Source organism: Thermobia domestica, chromosome 7, assembly GCF_964235325.1.
Source record: "Thermobia domestica chromosome 7, izTheDome1.hap1.1, whole genome shotgun sequence".
Classification (NCBI taxonomy): Eukaryota; Metazoa; Arthropoda; class Insecta; order Zygentoma; family Lepismatidae; genus Thermobia; species Thermobia domestica.
The window spans coordinates 289116329-289138809 of record NC_137460.1 but is presented as its reverse complement, the minus strand read 5'-3'; the positions used below and the strand labels follow the sequence as shown (position 1 = coordinate 289138809).

Genomic DNA, 22481 nt, shown 5'->3' with positions numbered 1-22481 from the left:
TATGATAATATTCATAATCATTATCATAGGTATTCTACCAATACTGGCAGGTCACTTGCGGCAACTGAGAAGCTTCCATTCTCCACGGTCTTCCGCTAACTTCTTCGTTTTCGCACATTGATTTTCTGTTTTGATGGTAACATTGTAAAAAATTAATATTATAGGAAAAATTGAAAATGATATTCCTACAAGTTTAGCCATTTACGTGGGACGGTTAGGAAATATTTGATTTGAACTTCAGCCGAATCTTGAGTTCCTTCATCTGACTGTATAGAGGGAGATTTTCGACCACTTAAGGCTTCTTATACCATCTAAACAGTCAGGAAGATATGAACCATCAAAGTTTGTGAGCTAAAAAGAGACGGCCAATTTATCAGTCTCACGTTAACCTTGAGGCTATCCTCAGCGTCGTCACTTTTCAGCAGCGAGGCTATATAAATCGTGAACCTACAGTTTAAGGAAGAATCTGATCTACTGTAATACATTCAAATTTTAATTCTTTCCCACGGGGAGTCGAACCAGTATTCATGTGAACCAAAGATGCACGCGTTAGCCAGTTGCAAGCGTACATAGCAGAAATGTCCGGGAGGCGGGAGGGTGGAGTAGTAGTAAAATGAAAAAGTGATGAGCTGCATTAGTACATTATTTTGATATATTGGCAATAGCAGATTAATTTTGCTTGGCTCCAGGGGGCAGTTTACCACCTCCGGGAGGGGGAACCTCCGAAAGTATGCCTGGAAGAAACACTGGCTACTAGATCAGTGGGAAACTCCGGGTTGTTCATATTCCATAATGCTGTGTAGAGATCAGTAACCCGAAATTCTAACATTATATCAAAACATTGATGTGGCAGATCAGTTCGATTCCCGATGGAGCACATGTGTATCGGGTATCACGTGGACGTGGACCTGAGGTCAACGTCTTACATAGGCTGGAGCGTCACATTTCCAGTGAACGAACGAATAGAAATTGTACCGCAACAAAAAATCTATAATCAATGAACATAAACTTGTGCAGAAACTCCCCGTGAGAAGATAACGTGTTTACGTGGATTCTAGCAGATTTAAGTCTTTAATTATGTCCTCAGTAAATTTTATGACACAAATTATATACGCACTAAAAACTGGATATGTTCATTCGAAACCTTAAGGATTTTTTTTAATCTACCTCCCGAGAACATCTCTTTGTGAAGGGTATGAAAGTAACCTGCTTACTAAATTTTAATAATATCATCAGGCTAAGGTGTCCTGGCTGCTTGTTTTACTTGTCTTTCCCAGTGGGGTATGTTATTCTCGTACTGTGGTTCGGGATTATCAACAGTACCTTATTCACGTCTAATGTACAGGGTGGCTCAGTTAAATCTTTCTGATAATTTAACGCAATGTGTGCAAGATGTTTGAGAGGCATCTGCATCAGTATGTACCGATTCGTTACTGAGGATCACAACTGAGATTTCAGTGGAACTCAAATTCTATCACATGCAAGAAGACAGAAGAGAAATAATCGAACAAATATCGTGCATGGGACTGTTCAACAAAACCAACATTTGTGCACATTGTTCGACAAATTTGTTTCGCATTTCAGTTGATCCATTTTTTCATCAAGCCATTGCCTGCAATCAAAATAGAAGGTACCATTTAACAAGAATTTTACATAATTTATCCCATTACAGAGACATTTATCCTTTATACAAACACATTTCAGGTAACTTTGTTTCGTAGATACAATTTGCAAAAACTGAGGTTGTCATTTGCAATGTCACAGTTCCTTCCTGCTTCACTCACTCACGGAGGGAGGTTGGAGTGATAATTTTCTAGGAATTCCTTTGCATTACAGCACTTCCATTCTAATTATCTTTTCCTCTGTTGCAACATTCTCGAGGCATGGAATGATAAATACCCTCTGTGATTTCCTATTCGAATTTTTGTTCCGGTGTTTTCATATTAGCGATACTGGACGTTTTATCTGATACGGGTACCATGTCTTGTGGTCATTTTGAAAACGGTGACCCATATAAACAATCTTTTGCCAGAAAGCTTTTTAGTTTTTAAAGATCTATCGGATGAGGTATCACCTGCCACTTGTTTCCATGTAAAATTTTAAAGTTGGGCCCCAGGCCCCATGAAGGGCGACCCTGGGTATCACCACGACATCACAGTTTTATTTGCCCCATGGTATTTCCTATTTTAATTTTTGTTCTGTTCATTTGTGTTCAAACGTTTTCGAGATATTTCCGTGGAAAGATTAAAATGGGCCACCCTATATATTAAACTTTCCTTTATGCTGGAACTTAATAACGTGTGTCACCCGATTACTGGCCTTGACTGACTTTCAAGTTCGTGCACCTATGTCAGTGAATCGGGTATCACCCATTCTTTCACATATACCGGAAACTTAGTTTTGCTTTTTAGGCTGTTTTTATTCTTTAGTCGTCGGAATAGTGGCTGTTTATAATCCTACCATTATTTTACGAACACCTCATTGTATATAGTTTTGTATATATGTATAGATCTATGCATTGCAACTGGCCCTTTGAACACCTTATGCATTGGTTATATGGAGGAAGTATTTCTACGTTTCGTTTCCTTTTCTTCAGTTATTATTATTTTACGAAGACTGTACAGATATGTAACATGTAAATCAGATCCTAAGGCATAATAAAACTTTCTTTCTTCTATCATAACTTTTTTTCTTCTTTTAACGGATTTCTTGTGAGGTTCTACCAATCATTTACATACGTGACCTGTAATATATATATATATTTGTAGATTTTTAATAATTTTCAAAATAAACGCGAAACCAAAAGCAGTATCAAAATTTAAAGTTTGTACTGATGTAATATTATAAAGTATGATGAAACAAAGTGGACAGTTTGGTTCAGATATTGTTACCACTACGTGATTTGACGGCTGATCGAAGTATTTTGAAAAATGTGGAAACTGTATGGACTTACATTTTCTTTCTTTCTGTAAGTAGTAGTTACTCGTGCATGTTCCTCTCGAGACAAAAGGGAGTATCTCATTTTCTTAACTTTCCCAGGAGACAAGTTTAAACCCTTTCTCATTATTTATTTTGTCGTCTTTTAAAATTTAGTTTGATTTCCTTCGTTTCAAGTATAGGACTTACGAAATCAAATTAAATTGTAACACAACACGATTGAATAAATTATGATAAAAATCTTTAAACTTATCTACTGGAAAAGTTGAAAAAATTGGATACGCCCCTTTGTCTCGAGAGGGACGATATGTATGTAAATAATACAATAATGCACATCATCTGTTGTAGGTGCTTCCGTGTAGCTGAATGGTTAGCGTTTCTTTCTTTCCTGTAGGATAGTGGTATCCGTTCACAGTCGAAACAAATCGCCAACAATTGAAAAGTTTAGTAGATGAAGAGCTGGTATTACAAACGCAACATGTGTAGTAAATTTAGTTAAAATTAATGTAGTTACAGTTTTTAAGAGCGGAGAAGAGATTGCATTTATCTTTCCACAGCGTATCGTCTCTTACAAGATATCACGACACACGCTGACATAATACTTGGAGTTGGATGATTCTTAAAACAGGGCCGAATATAAGGCCCCAGCTTAAAATTTTAGAAATCGAAGGTATTATTGCTCTCAAATTAAAATATATCTGTAATACAGATTTTTGAACAATATGATGCACAGATCTTGCTCACAACGTACTATTTTCAGAAAATGGATTGGTCGAAAATGAGGAATGTCATTCGAATGGATGTCCCTGTCCTTATAAAGTAACTGTTTTTGATAATAAGTGACAACTTTCAATCCGTGTTGAAATTTACTGACTTCCAAACTTACCTTCGAATCTTAATTTACATGTACTATACTAATTATTTAATATTTGTCCCTTATGTCTGCAATCATTAGCATGGAAACATTTTAAAGCTATATTTCGCTCGCGTGAAAGAGAAACATGACCTGACAACCATGCAACTAGAACTTTTGTGTGTCATTTGTTAACCAATGCTATTGGAGGGAATATTGTTGCAGAAGCATGGCATAACCAAATGTATATGTCAGCTTCCGGTTAAGTAGGAAAAGTGATTGTCATTAGCGTGAAGACTGAAAGTTAAGGTGTGTCTGATATTGATATTGTTCCTGTTTGTTTAGTACCAGGTACTTAAGCATTGCAACTAATGCCGATAATAATCTCTCGAAAAGGCGATGGTTCGAGCTTAAAACGCAGTTTTGTCATTAGAATGGATAGTAACGTATCTCATTAGCATGGACATTTTGTATCGTGCTAATCATGTGATCAACCATGCTAGTGAAATATGAGAAGGATATTTTCTATTTTATGTATGTGAACATGGAAATGTAATTTTTAAAACTGCATCTAAAGCTCTCATGTTTGTTTCCAGTAGGAATGTATGACGTATTTCAGTGACAACATATCTGAACTGGGGAGTAGGAGGGAATGGGGGTCGGTGAAAAGAAAAATGGTGAAATAGATAACTTTCTAAAATAAGGCATTTGTAAGGTACAATACAGGCATTTGTAAGCTGTTAATGAGCAGACACTAGGGAAAGCTAGATCATGATTGTCTGCCGTTTTAGTTTGAATGTAGAACCTCTCGAGTGGCAGACAAGTTGGTGATATTCTGCTAACTGTTCATTGAAATGACAGTGCTATGGCGGAAGGTATTTCACATCAATTCTAAGTAACTACGCAAGACCGCATGATAGTTAACGATTTTGCCCATTTGCTTTGGAATTTTGTGTGATGGTATGTGTGTCTGTGTGAAAATGGGAGAAGGGAAAGGAAATTGTTTACTCGACGTAGTGGTCTAGATGAAAGGGCGTCGAACTGACAGTTGGAAGACCTTGTTTGACTCCCTAGGATGCCTGTTTTCAGGAATTTTTCGGTGGGTTTCCCACACTCGCTCCCGAGTCCTACTTAACCTTTCAAATGAGTACGTGGGGCGTATTAAAGCGGGCCTGGGTGTGGTACTGACCTTAGTACTTCATGTCCGAGGTTACGAAAACGAAAAACCCTACCAGCATGTACCTCATAGGCTTTCACAAACATGAAGGCTTTAGATGCAGTTGTAAAAATTACATTTCCGTGTCATAAATAAAAAAAAATAATCATGTGTCACTAGCATGGTTGCTCACGTGATTAGCATGATACAAAATGTCCATGCTAATGACAAAACTGGGAAGTAAATCGCATCTGGATCTACCAGTGTTTACATTCTAAGTAGTGATCTTTAAAAATGAATTTAATAAATTATGTTAAGTAAAAACGTGTAGGATAGAAGTTCTTATCTCCTTTAACAACATATTTGTGAACCCAATTTTTTTAGTTATCTTTTATAGTTTACATGTAAAATGGATATTTTTATAGTTCGTGTTAGCAACTTTAATAGGTACTACAGTGATTAAGTACGTTTGTATATTTAGTGTGTTCGTGAATTCTTATCACGACAATTCATTATTGTGTTTTCCAGTACCAGAATGAGAATGAGAAGGAAGAGGACAGTGATTAATAGGGAGGAAATCTTAAGAAAGAAACGAGAATGTGAAAGGCGACGGACGGAGAAAATCAAAAATGACCCTGAGAGGCTTGAGCGACTTCGAAGAAAGAAGCACGAAATATATGAACGCCGTAAACTGTCAGGGAGAATAAAACTGGTTGGGGACATGACTTCAAGAGAACGTCAAGTTCAAAGACGTGTATGGAGAGATGCCCAAAGAGCATCAAGAGAACGTAAGAAGATGGATCGTCCATCAACTGATCATGAAGCCAAAAATCGTAGATGATGTCCCTTTATCCTCACTGCTCGTAGCCTACCTGTTCGAAACAAACCACAGCCATCCCTTGTGTTTTCTGAAAGCAGATGTGAAGTGTAGGCCGTCAGTTTGTTAAACATGATCGTGCAAACGCGTACAAAAGACGTAAGAAGGTGAATGGTAAAAATGAAAAAATAAGAAAGAATTAGAAATAAGTATAAGAAAAGGTATTACCGTTTGAAGAAAAGGAACTCCGTCAAGAAGGTCATGTGTGAGTCTGGAACTCCTAGAACAAACATGCATAAGAGGGAGAACTGTGTCCCGAGATGTCAGGAAAAGGCTTGTGTCGAAGTTTAAAATTGCAAACTTGAAACGGGGTTTAAGCACTTAAAGGCCAACGAAGACAAACAAATATTTACACACATACATATATATATCAGGAAAAGTACTACAAAAATACAGAATACACAAACCATTCCTACCATACAAAGCTCAGTACATCTAACAAAAAAATCTTACGTTGAAATATTGTTGTGAACGAGACAAAAGTGCCAAATATGTCTTCGTTACACATAAGTGTCAGGGATTTTTTTTTTTTTTTTTTTTTTGTGAAGTTGACGAAAATTCCACACTGTGCCCAAGGAAAGAAGACACAATTCGAAAAAAACTGTGTGAACGAAGCAGAGGCGATATCTAAACGAAAGTTTGGAAAATTTAACCAGAAATGTTAAGATAAGTTAACAGTACCTTATTTTGGCTGAACTCATTCTGGATTGTTGCTTAAGTGGTTGGTTATAGAGATACTTGCCTTTGTATAAAACATGATAATGTGTGTTTATTGATTTGGAGATTGTTTTTAAATATTACCAAGTAAGCTACTTTAGAAGAAAAAAATCGTATATTACTCGCAATGATATTACCAAAATGTGCCTTACAAGGAAGTGTGATAGGTGTCGAAAGAAGTGACTGAGGTATAATAAGGTTACGGATCACATACCTACTTACAAGCAATGCATATGCAAAAACAGAGAAAACATATAATCGAAGGTGTTGAGATTACAGTTCAAAAGACAAGTAGGATTCATCAAAATTTCTGTCAAGTATCTGGTGATATCTTTTGAATCATCAGTGGGTGCCTTTTTTCATTATGTTCTAAATATTAAACACCACTACTTCAGCATGAAGAAGCTGAGAGATAACCTTGCCAGAAATTAACTTGTACCGCATATAGATTTTTCTCAGAATTATAAATTCAAATATGCTGCTGAACCTCAGTCTGTTCACTTTGTGCTTCTCGTCAACAAGTTACACCTCACACTGGAATTCTCTATACTAAAAACTACAAGAAGGCGTTTTGTTCTCTTTCTGACAAACTCCGCTATGATCCTTTAGCTATTCTGAAACAGCTAGAACCTATTCTGGAAATAATACCTTGATATGTTTCCTCAAGGGACGAGTATTCACTTCGTGTCAGATAGTACGAGGACACAATATCGCAACAAAACAATGTTTGCAATAATGGAAAGGAACTTGCAAAATTATATCTAAAAGTGAATGTTAGGTATAACTTATAACTATAGTGAATCCGAATATGGAAAAGGTGCTCCTAATGGAGTGGACGGTATTATTAAAAGAATAGCTGATCGTTGTGTGGCCCAAGATGTAAACGATTTATAATCACTGTTGCATGCGTTGAAGGAAAATGTGTCTCATAGACGGATTTTTTGCCGTGGCTTGTAGAGGAATAATGAGCACAGAAGCATTTGAGTGTTAAAATAGAAGACTTCCAAGTAAAAGGTACTTTACAAGTTTATTAGCTGCTTTGATTGTGATTCGAAATTAAAACGTGCATATATCATATTGCTTCACATCAAGTTAAGATTAATGTAGGGTAGTGGTTTACTTTGTGGCATCAATTCTATATTTGAAACTTAATATTATTTTGCATCTTACGTTATAAGTGTACTATAGGTTTTACGTTTATTCTACTTATCAGAAATAGTATATCGAGAAGTTGTTGTGTGTATTGTGATTTCACTAATAGTCATGGGGAAAATAAAAATCCCTTTTCAATTGGTTTGGGCCATCAGTGTGAATTTGTAGCTGTATTATTTTTGTTTTTATTTACTTAAGTATGTACTTCATTAGTATGGATTGACATGTCAGAAGGGAACAAACATTTTTTTTTTTTTATAAACTACATTTATGAAAGTTGAGCTCTGACTAGCATCAAAACGTAATCGTGGACTGTATCTGAGCCTACTAAAAAAATAGACCCAGATGCTGTCCAGGACGCTGACGATACGCGTAAAAATGAAATTTGTACTTAAATGTTCCACGATTATGCCCTTTAAGCTAAGCGAACGATGATGGAATTAGTGGAATGAGAATGTGGAAGAAATCTGGGAAACGATGTTTCCACCACAAACTTAATTGACTTGGGATCGAATCAGGGACACCTCGCTCCAGAAGTAAGCGCTTTACCACAGGGCCATTGTGTTCCTGAAGATACTCTTGAGAACATCTAAAAGAACAGAACAATTCTACAATATTTATGTACTGAAAATATATGTAAATATCTCAGCTAAGCTCTCAAATTCGAACAAAGGAATTCCATTAAATCACACAAAGAAATTACAACCATACATTATTCGAAAGAAGGAGAAAACTGCCCTATATGAACATATATATATATATTTTAGATGTTCCAGTTGCCCACGTCACTATTTCGTTCATGGTATTCAATTGGCAGGAAGAAACAAAGGTGTGAATGCGCCAAATATAGCTGAGTATTGTCCCTGGTTGCATGGTTCAGTTACTAGGAAATTTATGTCTACATAAAGTGGAAAAAAAATTAATTCAATAGTTTTGCTTTTTCCCTGATTTCTGTGCAGCTCACGTATCTTCCGAACCTGCTGTGGATTCTTGGTCACTATGGATAAAACAAGAGGAAAAGAAAATCACAAAAGATTGAGGAATAGAAAAGAAGTATCTTACTTGAATGCAAAACTACCTAGCTCTACATATTATCTGAATGCAGAACAACCTAGCCCTACATATTATTTGAATGCAAAATTACCTAGCTGTACACATCTGAATGCAAAACTATATAGCTTTACATATTATCTGAATGCAGAACTACCTAGCTCTACATATCTGAATACAAAACTACCTAGCTCTACAGTACATTTTATCTGAATGTAAAACTACCTAGCTCTATATATTATTTGAATGCAAAACTACCTAGTTCTACATAATTACGAAATTGCAGCTCGTCAAGTGATAGTTTGGCTAACTGGCTGTGTATGACAGTGACCAAATTGTGAGTTTGATTATTATTATTATTTTACTGGTGAACGCTGTACAATACATATCATATAAATAAATTTAAAAAATCCTATCTCTGTGTCCCGTAACAAATTTCCTTTTGTCCGGTAGTAATATCGGTCAGCCACTGTGATCTTCCTCAACATCAATTCTGATTGTAAAACTTGATTTCATTCTTTAAATAGTCATTGTTGGAAGTTGTTATCTTGGAAAGTTATAAGAACATCTGGAAAAAGAATTACTGATATATTACTTCTTATTCCTTCCAATTCTTTACTTTTGAACTTTTTTTTTTTCGTTTGTTTTCTTGTTCTCATCATAGAAAGTTTAATCTATTATGTTTTGTTCCAGTTACTTGAACTACAAAGGAAAGAAAAATTACTTTTCCTGATCCTATAAAATCCTACTGTGGCCAAATCCAAAATAACATTATTATTATTATTATTATTATTATTATTATTATTATTATTATTATTATTATTATCATTATTATTATTATTCAGGACTTTCTCTTATAATAGAAGCAAATGTGTACAAAAATTCCTGTTTAAAAGCTTTTTGTAATCCAGAGAAAATACAAATCTCCCCCAACATCTACATATACTATTTATTTATTTATTTATTTTTGTGCGTATTTATTAATTTCCATTTGTATATAATGAATAAAAAGTGCACAGTCAGTTTTCTTTTTAATATTTTTTGGTATGTATATCACCGGTGCATTCAAGTCTCGGTTTAAAGTTTTTTTTTCTTTTTTTATAGAGTGCTGTTCGTACAAAGACAAGGTAGTGGTAGTACTTTAAAATCTCATTTGTTTAAAATTTTTTATTTATTTACATTATGTTCCTCAATTGGTATTTTTCATTCTTGATTTGGGTACTTCTCCCCACAACTGGCTTATCTAGACCTGCATCACAAATAGAATGATGACATTGCTAACTTAACGACAGGAAATGCTTAATACCTGTATATATATATATATATATATATATATATATATATATATATATATATATATATATATATATATATATATATATATATACATACAGGGTGTTTCAAAACAACACCGACAACGTTTGCGAGGTGATTCCTGACACCAAAATAAGACAAAAAGTATAGACAAACCTGGTGCACAAATGCTTCCTTTCGGAGTTATAGGCTGCCGAAAACATGAAAAATTGAACTTTAAAGGTGCATAGCTCCAAAACTATGGGACCTCCCATAATCGGGTCAAGACTTCACGTACGAATTAATATGTGCCCTATCCAAAAATACATGAATCCTAAGGTATTCACGGAGCAATTTCTATAGGGGGAGTTTGGCTACGGACAAGTATTTTGAAGTACTCTCTAACCTTCTCTATAAAAATGCTGCGGAAGTTTCGCAGAATTCTGAAACTTGGATATTTGGATAGAGCACATACTAGTTCCTAACTGAAGTGTTGATCCGACTACGATAGGTCCCATAGTTTTGGAGCTATTGACCATCAAATTTTACATTTTCACGTTTTCAGCAGCCTATAACTCCCAAAGGAAGCATTTGTGCACCCAGAATGGTCTATACATTTTGTCTTATCTCGGTGTCAGGAATCACCTCCCAAACGTTGTTGGTGTTGTTTTGAAACACCCTATATATATATATATATATATATATATATATTGAAAGTCACTATGTTAGTGACTTCGTACCGTTTGAATCACTTGACCGATCTCAATCAAATTTTCAACATAGATGAGGTTCGGCCTTGGGATGGTTCTTATCATTTTACTTTGACTGCACAACTTAGGGGAAGGGGAGATATTAAAAAATGATCGAAAATGGCCGATATTAGTGTGGAATCCATAGTTCTCGGGGTCGCTGAGACGAACAGTGATATTTCCGATGCTGCCGTTTAATTCCAAATTCAGTCGTGTATGTCCAAAATGAAACGTATTGTCATGCGAAGAACGAAAACTCTGCTAGTAATATTTAAAAAAATGATTTTGGATCCGCTTACAGTTGGAATTTTATACGGCGATTGAACAGTAATTTTTGTTCCCTTTGTAGTTCAGGTAACGACAACAAAACAGTAGGAACACCTACTTGAGCGTGTGTATAGCAAATAATTTAATTTAGTTGTTATGTCAGCTAAAAGTTAAATATGTAATGTAACTCGACTTATTTATATAATAACATATATAACATAAAATAGGGAAAAGCTTAGTGCTTTTAAGAGAAGGAAGAAAATTTACCAAAATTTATTAAAAGGAATAGCGATGCTGTTTCATCATTCTGATAGAAGTTTATGAAGAAAGTAATAATAGTGATTGTCTCAATACAAATTTTCTACGATGAGAACGAAGGAAAAAGTAAATTTCCAAGATTGAAGAATTCGGGGATAACAAGTAATACCTCTGTAATAGTTTTTCAGATATTTCTTTGTGTTCTTTTAATTCTCCAGCGCAACAACTTTCAACAATGCCTTTTTTTTTTTTTTTTTAAATAAAAAGCCAAGTTCTACAACCACAGTTGGTGTTGAGGAAGGTCACAGAGCTGACTGACGCTATCACCAATAAAAGGAAATGTTTCACGTGATACAGAGGTAGGTCTATCATTTATTTGGGAGTTGGGTATTTTTGTTTGCAGTTTTTATGTAATCCCTAAGAACCAAACCACTTGTCGTAAAGCCGCTCCAACGCCATCTGTCAACGATCAGCTGAACTACGTCCATCCTAACGACGAACACGGGGCCAGCTAACCGGCGTATTGGGAGCTTGCCACTCCCCAGTTTGCCTCACGACGCTGGGCGGACACAGAAAATTGGGGAGCACCGGTCGCGAATGGAACCCAGGACCACGCGGACCTGAGTCCAACGCTGTAATCACTAGACTATGGTGCCCCCCCCCCTATGTAATCCCTAAGATGTTCATTAAATAAAATAGTTTCAGATTTTCTTACTCATAGCTATATAGCTCCCTAACACTGCATTTCATCTCATAGAACCCATTCCCCTCATTTGAATCTATACAATAACTCATCTCTTTAAATTTTTAGGGGAAAAAACATCATTGAATTTAACAGCTAATGCACAGCTTCAGGTAAATAAGCTGGGACGTTCAAAATAAAATGCAGTTGTGTGGAAGGCTATAATAAATTGTAGGTGTGTCAAACGCTATACTAAAATACAGTAGTGTGAAAGGCTGCAACAAAATGCAGTTCCGTGGGAAGGTCATGTAGACTTGACGAAGACCAGTTCAAAATAACTGTCAAAGAACACTAGCAATCCGACGTCGAAATATTTTAAAGAAACACAGGATGATGGTTTATCAAAATTTGTTGATGCTCTTAAAGCAGCTAGAAATGTTGATTAAATAATAAATACGAGACAGTATTATTATTAGTTAAAGCGACTTCAATACTCTAAATCTAGAATTTTCAAACCAAATAACCCACAACGTGGACACATTGTTACATACTCTTATTTGAGGCACAATAGTCACTAACCATGTAGGTCAAAATGGTTTTAGACTGCTCTCTTACGATCCGTTCCTTCCTTTTTTCTTCTGTATCTTGTATTGCTTTTCTTGTCGCTATGTATGCAGAGAAGATTCCAAATTAAGAGTCAAACATATGATTAGAAAACTTCCCTTATTTTAGTTTATAGATTATCTTATGTTAGTCGGTCATTAGGAGAACATTAATAACTGTTCTCAAGAAATAGTAATGTTTTTCATTTCATTCATTCATTTATTTCATGTTTTTAATCATACATATCGCACGATTACGGCTGGAACCGGTTCATGGGATGCTAACCAACCATGACAGCGCCGCGGAGCTTCGTACAGGACTTACTTCTCATCACATGTCAACATCTTGTCCAGAAATGGCTCCCTCCTCAGACGAGGCAGCAAAGAAACACAGGTGTCTGCCCGCATTGCCTCCTGGCCCAGAGTCAAATCATGTGGGACCCATCGATACAACTTGTAGTGCTTCCCAAGTTGATAGAGGTGGTGCCGAATGGTTTCTCCACTCACACTGAATTGTAGCCCCAGTTCCTCACATGCCTAGCCACTGTTCGCCTCATGCTGCCTGAAGATCTTAATTTGGTACATGTGTTTGTTTACCGGCACGTGGCGCGTCTTCGAGTATTTTGTCACCACTTTTACTTGTTAAACCACCGCTGTACTGTCCGCGTAGTCACGACACCCTCACCGAAGGCCTGGTAAATATGTTCCGCCCCGTTGCAGCGGTGTTTGACACCAGTTTGAACTCATACAGCATACACGCCCTTATGACGCTCTGTGGAGGTTCCATGCTCACTCTGTCCTTACGCACGTTCACGGTGTAATTGGATTGCCACAATCAGGTAGTATGGTGAAATGAAATGAAATGAAATTTTTGAGTTTTACGTCCCACGGTTATGCCGGTTAGGCTAAAGGAGACGGTGATGATGAGTAATGAATGAAATGGTGGAATGAAGAAAGTGGGAGGAAACGGGAGAACCCCGAGAAAACCCACGCACGCGGTGTTTGTCCACCACAAAGTTCACTTGGCAGGTAGTATGGTGGATATACCCACACCAACAACTGACCTTCGCCTTATCTCTGTTCAAATTCAACTCATGGTGTGAGGGCCAATTGAACACAGACAGACCTCCACAAAAAGAGACAGAACTTTCTTTATTATATTATATATATAATGTGTGTGTGTGTGTGTGTGATTTTAGAGAAAATGCATAAAATAGGCAACTTTAGGCACTAAAGCAATTATTTAGGCAATAAGAGGCGAAATAAGCAAAATAAAATTGGCTTAGATTGAAACTATAACCCTCCGTATAAGCTTTAAAACGCTGTTTTTGATTATATCTTTAATATAAAAGATAGAACATTTTGTCTAACATCCAGTCTCTAGTTATGACAAATACATACCGATTAATTTAAACTACTACTGTATCTACGATATAAAAGCAATACAAAAACTATAAATGTTTTCAACACTATCAGTAGGCAAATCCATTCACACATCTAAAAATTCGTTTACAGAATAAAAACAGTGCTCCAGCAGGTATGTTTTTATTAACCTCTTGAATTCTCCTTTTTGTTCTGTCCTTCGAATATATTGAGGAAGTTTATTATACAATATGGTACCCATAAACATTGGATTCCTATCGTTTAACTTTGTGCAGTGTTGTTTGCTAGGGATTGCATCCGTAGGCCTGGTATTATATTTAAAGGTTGATGTTTTTAACAAAGAGCAACATTCGAAATACATAAAAGTGAGGATAAAGGCAATATTTTAAATTTCTTAAATATTGGCCTACGTGTGTTGTTTATTTTTGCCTCTATTAGTTCTTAAAACCCTTTTTTGAATCACGAGCAATATATTACTTTTACGGGAATTTCCTCAAAACCAGCTAATCTGTACGATTCTAAGTTTAGATAATTTCGCGCAATGTAATATATTTTCTCACGTTGTCTAGGCATTTTTATGGTTTCCGATACACATAAAAAGTATCAGATGTAGAAATTTTTTTAAAAAGAGAAAATCATTAAAAAATATTCGTTTCTATTTATAGTTTCTATACAAAGAGTTTCAATTCTATGTTTGTTCTAGGTGTGGGGGAGCAGATGTTAATATTATGGACGCAACAATACTAAAGAACAATGACCGAATAAATTGTCCAATTTGTGGTGAAGATGTGAAGAAGAGTTACTTGAAGAAGCACTTAAGGCGACATTCCAAAGGAAAATTCGTTTGTGAATTGGATGGGGCAAAATTTGTCATGGAGAAATATTACAAGGAACATTTAGAGAACCATTTGGAAAGATTTTACTGTAACGAGTGCAGCATGAGTTTCTCCAAGAAGTGCAGTCTAAAAGATCATCTTTTGACTTTTCACTTCATATTGGAAGAATATCCCTGCAGTGTGTGCTCGAAGATATTTCGAACAAGGAAAGCCAGTCTCGAACATAGTAAGACTCATTCTGCTAGAAAGGAATTTACATGCATGTACTGCGGTATTGTGTTTAGCTCGAAGAAAGTTCTTGTTAAACATGAGAAGTTGCATACTGTTGTTAAACCTTATATATGCGAAGTGTGTGGAAAAAATTACAAAGACCAGGATACACTGCGCTTACATCAACGTATTCATACTGGTGAAAGAAAACATATCTGCCCTATCTGTGAAAAAGTATTCTTTAGACCTGGCAGCTTCAAATGCCACATTATAACACATTCAAATGAAAAGAATTATGAGTGTGATAAGTGCGGGAGAGCATATAAGTCAGAGCAAAGCTTGCGAGCTCATGCGCGTACCCATGTCAGTATGATTCCCTTTATTTGTCCAATCTGCGATAAGTTATTCAAATTCAAAAATTCCTTAACATATCACATGAAAAGTCATTCCGATGACAGACCGTTTGGATGTACAGAATGTGAAAACTCTTTCAAATATAAAAGACAACTTTTGTCTCATCTGAGAGTACACGCCAAATCTTCGTAAGTTTAAAGTTATTTCACGAGCATCTGTTCGTTTTATTTCTTTGTGCAGCCTAGTTGGACTTTTATGAATTGTTATAAGAAAAGTTCAGATTAAGAAACTCCAGCAAGTTAAAATTTGTTCGGGAAAATGTGACTCAGATTAAGAATGCTCTAGCACGAAAGTTAAAATTTGTTCCGGAGGATGTGAGTCAGATTAAGAACACTCCATCACGAAAGTTCAAATTTGTTCGGAAGAATATGAATAGTGTAAAAAAACGTCAGTTTATACATATACTTACTTTAGATTAGAAGAAACGAGATAAAAGAAAAATAGATTTCATTTTACGCAATTAAATTAAATTAAAATTGTTACCTTTAATTTGCGTAATATTTATTTTTCTTTTTTATCGAATTTTCCTGTACTATCTAAGTAATATATCTAAATGTGTACGCTTAGGCACAATTATTATTATTACAGTAGAGTCCTGTTTAACTGAGTTTAGTGGGGCTCATAGTGTTTCGTTTGAATGAAAATTCACTTAAACCGTAGCAAAGATTTGATATAAAATAATACTATAATAGTGAAATATCAGCCGCACCGAATTGAAAACAAATGCCAACTGGCAGTTGCCTCAACCTTTGCAATACGGTACAGTATGTATGCTAAAAATAGACAGGGATGAAGGAGAGGGTGAATATAGTCAGTACATCCTAACAATGAATTTACTCTTTGATACGTAGCAGTTATACTAAAGCAAGTGTACTGTACAGAAGGCTGTTTCAGACTTATGGTAGTGAATTACAGACCCGTGCCCTAGGGCATAAAACCCCGTTTCCACCAGCGATCATGTTTAATGTGAGAGCCCCGTTGGTGAACGATTGCACGACATCGTAGTTTCCACTGAAGGAGATCTCTATTGAGCACTGCCTGATCCAATTTCGCCCACTCCTTGCACACTTTCCAAAGGCCACCAAGTGTGGTCGGACGACGCTTATTGATGTTCCGTTTGAGGAGGCCGAAAGCACAGAAGTCCATAGTGGATGCATCTGGTGACTTGACGGGGATGTCTCGAAATGGGATAGTCTTTACACCTGTCTCTTGTTCCATACGTGTCATGTAGGCCACCGTTCGTTTGGCAGTATGGCTGCTGGCCTTGTCCTGGTGGATTAACACTCTCTCAGTGTCATTGCCATACAAAGCCGGGACATATTGGCGATAGATGGGTCCAGTACATGCTCGATATAATACGCTGCATTCACCTTGACATTTGATGACACGTGGTGTATCGGATGCTTTCCTTTTGCTCAGAAACCCGTCACTACCATAAATCTCTTTGGAGAACTCTCCTTGCAGGAGCGAACCCACTTTGCATGATCGGTTCCATCATTGCGGCGGTAGTAAATTGCATGCATCTGCTGGGATCCTGTCAAATAGACCCATGCTTCATCTAAGCTGATCACATAACGCCATTTGTCACCTGCCAGGTAACCTTCATATAGCCTTTCGCATGCCACCCACCGCTTGTGTGCACTTCTGAGTCCCAAATTGTCGCATATGATTCGGTGTACAGTTGCAGTTGACCGTCCAACATGCCTCGCTATGTCACGTTGGGTGGGTGGATTCTCATGGGTCACAAACCGGCGGACCTTGTTAATGACGTCTTTACTGCGTTGTGGAGCCGGTTGCTTCTTTTGCCCTTTTTGACGACGCATGGCAATGGTTTGCTCTGGGTTTGCATTGCGATAGACGGCTGCATTATTTCCCTTATCAGACACTGTGAAACCTTTCTTCTTGCACTGTTTTCTTATTCGGCTATAGCTGTAGCCTATATCAGAAAGTGCTACGATGTAGCCCTCCCAAAAAGGGTCGATTTTCGGTGGCATTCTTCTCACACACGTCTCTTCTCTGCACGGCTTGTACACAAGTGTCTGGCACGATGCTGACGCGAAACTAGCGCCTCTGGTGGCGTCTGCAAATTGCTACCATAAGGATGAAACAATCTTCTGTACTCGTTGCCAGTCTTTGAAAATAAGTCCCGTTTAAGAAAAGTTTTTTTTTTTTTTTTTTCAGTTTGGTTATTTGGGATTCGGTTAAACTAGACTCTAATATATTGTTATTATTAAATCTACCATTGAGCAAGTCCGACAGCGGTAAAATAAATCAAAACTTAAATTATTATGTCACAACCATAATAGAATATATTGGATCATATAAAAAGTCTCTCTGGTTTGTTGGTACATTTTTTAACAAAAAAAAAATTCTTTATTGAAAATCAGTTTTAATCAAGTTCATATTGACCATTATTATGAAGCACCGCTGCACTTGGCCAAGTTTTTCAACGATAAATGAAAAGTTCTAGACAGATGGAATTACGAAGCTACGCGAAAAATGGTAAAAGGTTATAGATAATAATGGTCAATATGTACTTGATTAAAACTGATTTTGAATAGAGAAAGTTTTTGTTCAAAAGTGTACCAATAAACCGCGGAGACTTTTTATATGACCCAGTTAGCAAATGAACAATGTACATTAATTTTCGGTAAATTTATTACCATGTATCAGAGTTTTATTTTTTCTTCAACAAAAAGTAGTTTATTAAGAAAAGTTCAAGTTTAACAAGTTTTAGGGATAATCCAGATGAAAGTTCAGAGATTAATGTGTTTTAGTTGTATATTAGATTTAAAGTGTAAGCTATAACTTTTGTTTTGTGCCAGAAAAAATAATGAACTTGTCGTTTCGTTGACCTTTCTGTAACGGAAGAAAAGTTAGAGTGTATTAACAATTAACGGAGACGTTAGAGTACTAATAACGATTAACTGAAAATTAGAGTATACTAACGATTAACAATATCTTTCTGTTTGCAGAACATAGCTGAAGACAGGGCCGTATTTACGCGTGGTCCAACATGAACAATGGCCTGGGGTGACAATTTTTTTTTGAACCAGTTTTCTTTATACTCTAGTGTAGGAAATTTCAGAAATTTATTGTGCATGCGTGTATGAATGAATATGACATGGGATTTTAACATATGGAATAAAAAGAACTTGTAATTAACATTTTAGTCACGAATTCATAATCATTATATCTCTTTCCCTCTTTCTTTCTTTTTTTTTCCATCTTGACACCGTGTTCTTTAATAATAATTTCAAAGCCTTTGCGTTGTTTCCAGGATTACCTTCAGTTTTCAAGATTTGTCAACCCAGTCGCCAGTGCAGGAAAATCACGAGTGTTTCACTCTAGTGAAAAACTTATTATTACTATTGAGCCTGGCTGATCTCGTTACCATCTGTTTAGTGTCATGATCACCCACTGTCTCAGTTTTTCTTCACCGGTATTTATTGAATGGGGTTACTTTTGTAATGCCCCCGGAAGAAACGTTAAATACGACCCTGGCTAAAGATTCTAAATGGACATTTTCAATTCGGCAACCATATTTATAAATGAACCCAATTAAGTAAAATTTCAGTATTCATTTATAATTTGCGCTCCCTTATATCAAACCTCAAATTCTATTACATTTTTTATTTTCGTTACTTTAAAATTTGTTTAGTGAAATTTATAACCTTGCACAGAATCCCATGTCCTTTATATATACCTGGTATTGTAGGAAATCAAATTTATTGCTAATGGTATTCATTTATAATGATAACATTGTGTCATGGAAGATATTGAGAATATCGTACCTTTTGAGATTTCTTCTCTATTGAAGACCTTTCTTGGTTTCCAGATGACTCCAGCAATAACTTCCCTGTGGGTCATCCCCCTATTCAAGGGCCTGACGCAGTTGGAAAGGATTCATTGTCCTACCAGAATCCGCAGCTCATCGACTTCCCAGTGCGAGATACACCATATTGTTCAAACGTGCTGTCACAAACAACATACAAAGGTGATTGTACCTCCTTCGAAACGACAATAACTGACATTATAGACGTTAATAGTGTTCTAAGTGTAGAATTAGGTGATACCCACTCAGAGAAAGATTTATTTGTGTTATCCCAGCAAACTCGATGTGGTAATGTCGAATATGAAGGCTCCGCTTATGGAACATTAAATTCTTCTGTTTCCCTGAAGTCCAGCAATGAAAGCCAAATGAGTGAAGAAATCCGTGCACAAATAAGTGACAGCATGAAAGATAGAACAGAATCAAATGATGATAATTGTGAAGCAAAAGTAAGACGAAAAGGGAATTCACATCACCAAGTTAACAAACTGCTAAGGTTACATGGGAAAAAATATCAAGGTAAAAAATATATAGGAAATAAATACGTTGTAGTCGATCGCGAAGAGCGAAAATTGCTTCCGTGTATGTGTGCACACAAGAAAGAAAAGAAGTCTGCGAGAAGTTTTAGGTGTACAACTTTTGAAGAAGATCAACGAAAATCCATTCATGAGACGCTGTGGAATTTTAATTCGTGGGATGAAAAGAAGGCATATATTTGTGGACTGGTGAATTTTCGTTCTGTTCTGAGAAGAAGAAATCAAAATATTAGCAAAAATGTTCCCAGGAAAATCCAAGGCTATGACTGTTTTCTGCCAACAAAAGACGAAGGGAAAGTCAGAGTTTGCAGAAAATTCTTTCTGGCCACTACAGGTCTGAAAAAGGATATTTTTAATAGCTGGATCAAGCAGTTTTACTTGGGTAAAAATTGCGGGAAGGACGATTCTATGGAAAGAACAAAATTGTGTGAACAACATGATGACAGATCTAAAGGAAAGAAACTAAAATCAGATTCGGTAAAACAATGGCTTTCTAACGTTTTAAAAGTTCCTCCCCACTACTGTCGTGGTTCCAGTGAACGACTGTATGTGGTATTGGATTTCAGTTCTGTGAGCAACATGCACGCAGTTTATAAAGAGTGGTGTCAGGAGAATGGTGTAGCTCATGTAGAAAGAAAGAGATTCTGCGAAATTCTTGATGAAGAAAAGATATCAATATTCAAACGAAGAAAAGACGAGTGTGATATCTGTGTTGCATTTAAAGAAGGGAACGTAACATAAGATAGGTTTAATGTGCAGGTTCAGAACAAACAGGAGGCTTACAAAGGAAAAGAATACGCTGCGTTATCAAGGTCTTGAACGACAAATGTCGTATCATTAAATGTGTTAAGTGTTATGTTCCAAACTGCTTGTGTCTGGATCAGCGTTTCTCAACATCTCTTTCTTCTTTGGGGCACACCAAAGTAAGTTTCAAACTTTCGACATACCCCTCCATGTGATTTTTTTCCCCCTAGATGCAAAAAAGCAAACACAAAAATACGTAAAACACTTTTAAAAAAATGGAACGACTATGAGATATCAGTCTCAGAAGGAAATTACGTAAGACCCTTGAATAGAAACTTATTAACATAAAAGAAACTTATGATTCTTAATCAGGAATACGAGAAAGAAATATTACCATCAGAAATATAAAAAAGACATTAAACTTAAAACTAGTGAGATATTTGTCCCTGGCGATTTTTGCAAAGCATGTATCTGCGTGGACGAACTCTTGGCACACTCTTATGTCCAGTGGTCCTTTCCCAAGAAAAATGAACAGCGTTAAAAGGAAACTTTCCAAATATAAACTTTGAAGACAAATGGGAAATCAAGTCGATTAGCGATAAATTTTTATTTTCTTCTAAACATAATTTCTTTGCGGAAGATCTTAGAGGACATTAAACAGTTTGCAATACACCTTATATGTATTCGGTATGTCGCGATACAGCGATTGAGAAACGCTGGTCTAGACAATATTACAGACCAAAACTTTTAATCCATAATTTTAGTATTTAGGTTAAATACCTAACCATTAAGCATAGTACAAGTACTACTTTATATCTTTCGTAATAACCGTGCAGAAGCCCGTTTTGTACATCACCGCAAATCCTTATTTTCATGTGCGGCAGTGAAGGAAAACGAGGCTAAATCCAAGATGGAGGCAGATGAAAAAAATATGATACAGAGAAACCTGTCTATGTTGCCTCCATCGGTTCCATTGAAAAGTGGCCAACTTACGGAAAATAGGTGTGATTACTGAATTTTTGGAATAGGATGTCTACTATTACTTGATTGTAAAATTTTAATAAGCAATGGCACCATACCTACTTTTGAATAATGTATATAGAGTAATCATAACAATATAGAGTACTAGAAAAAATTACTACAATAGGGTTCATATACAGTATATATACAATTCATCGAACTTCCTGTGTTTTGAATCCATTATGAATTCATGAACTCAACACGTCCCTTTCTACTGAAGACACACACACCAAAATCGGAAATCGCTCTTTAGCTGTCTGTAGAGTAAGAAACTTTCATCTGAACTGATTAAACAGTGACAAATATTTTCTGTAGATACCTTTCAAAAAATAGCAAATCAGTTATTAATAAATTTATTCATGGTGGTTCATTTTAGACGTATTTCTTTTATTCTATTTGTCATATATATACACTTCTAATTTTGTAGTTAACTACCTCTTGTTGATGAGCTACAAACGTTTCGCTCGGAGCAAAAGATGTTTTGAAAAAAATCTTAAAGGAATTCATATCTCAAAACCTAAGCTACCTTTCGACAAGCCGTCAGGTGCCAGTACAGTAGTTAACAATTGAGATGGTTAGCTTTAACCGTGAGAATTTTCCGGAATTACTAAATAATCTCACTGATGAAAGGAGCCGATATAGTTAATGGTTTTACTAAAACAGATAGGGTAAACAAATACGTACAACCGTTTCCTGAATTCCTGTACGTGCTTTTTCTTATTCACATCTTTCTCTACCACCCCTTTATCAAGGTGATGTCATGCCCATTGACATCCAAGAACAAATCGTGGGGAATCCATGCTGCTTTGTCTCCAGTCATAAACACAGAACATCTGCCTATCATATGGAAATACGAAAAAGTTAAAAATAAATAAAACGATATTTTACGTGGCCAAAATACACAGGTATATTT

The 22481-nt window shown here is 36.1% G+C and overlaps 1 protein-coding gene across 21 annotated transcripts in view; it reads left to right on the top strand.

Moving 5' to 3' along the window:
* The window catches only part of LOC145691015 (uncharacterized), a 220959-nt gene that overhangs the window by 75707 nt on the left and 122771 nt on the right, over window positions 1-22481 (top strand). For 2 of the 21 annotated variants that reach the window (XM_081766543.1, XM_081766535.1), the window contains one exon: window positions 14680-14859. The exons of 9 other annotated variants lie outside the window; for them this stretch is intronic. In XM_081766543.1, the coding sequence (XP_081622669.1) occupies window positions 14680-14723 (44 nt within the window). In that variant the 3' untranslated portion in view covers window positions 14724-14859. Of the gene's footprint in view, window positions 1-5474; window positions 5650-14679; window positions 14860-18411; window positions 19068-19274; window positions 21946-22481 lie in introns of those variants that run through there. 10 more of the 21 variants (XR_014132326.1, XR_014132331.1, XR_014132324.1 and 7 more) reach the window with 10 other exon arrangements.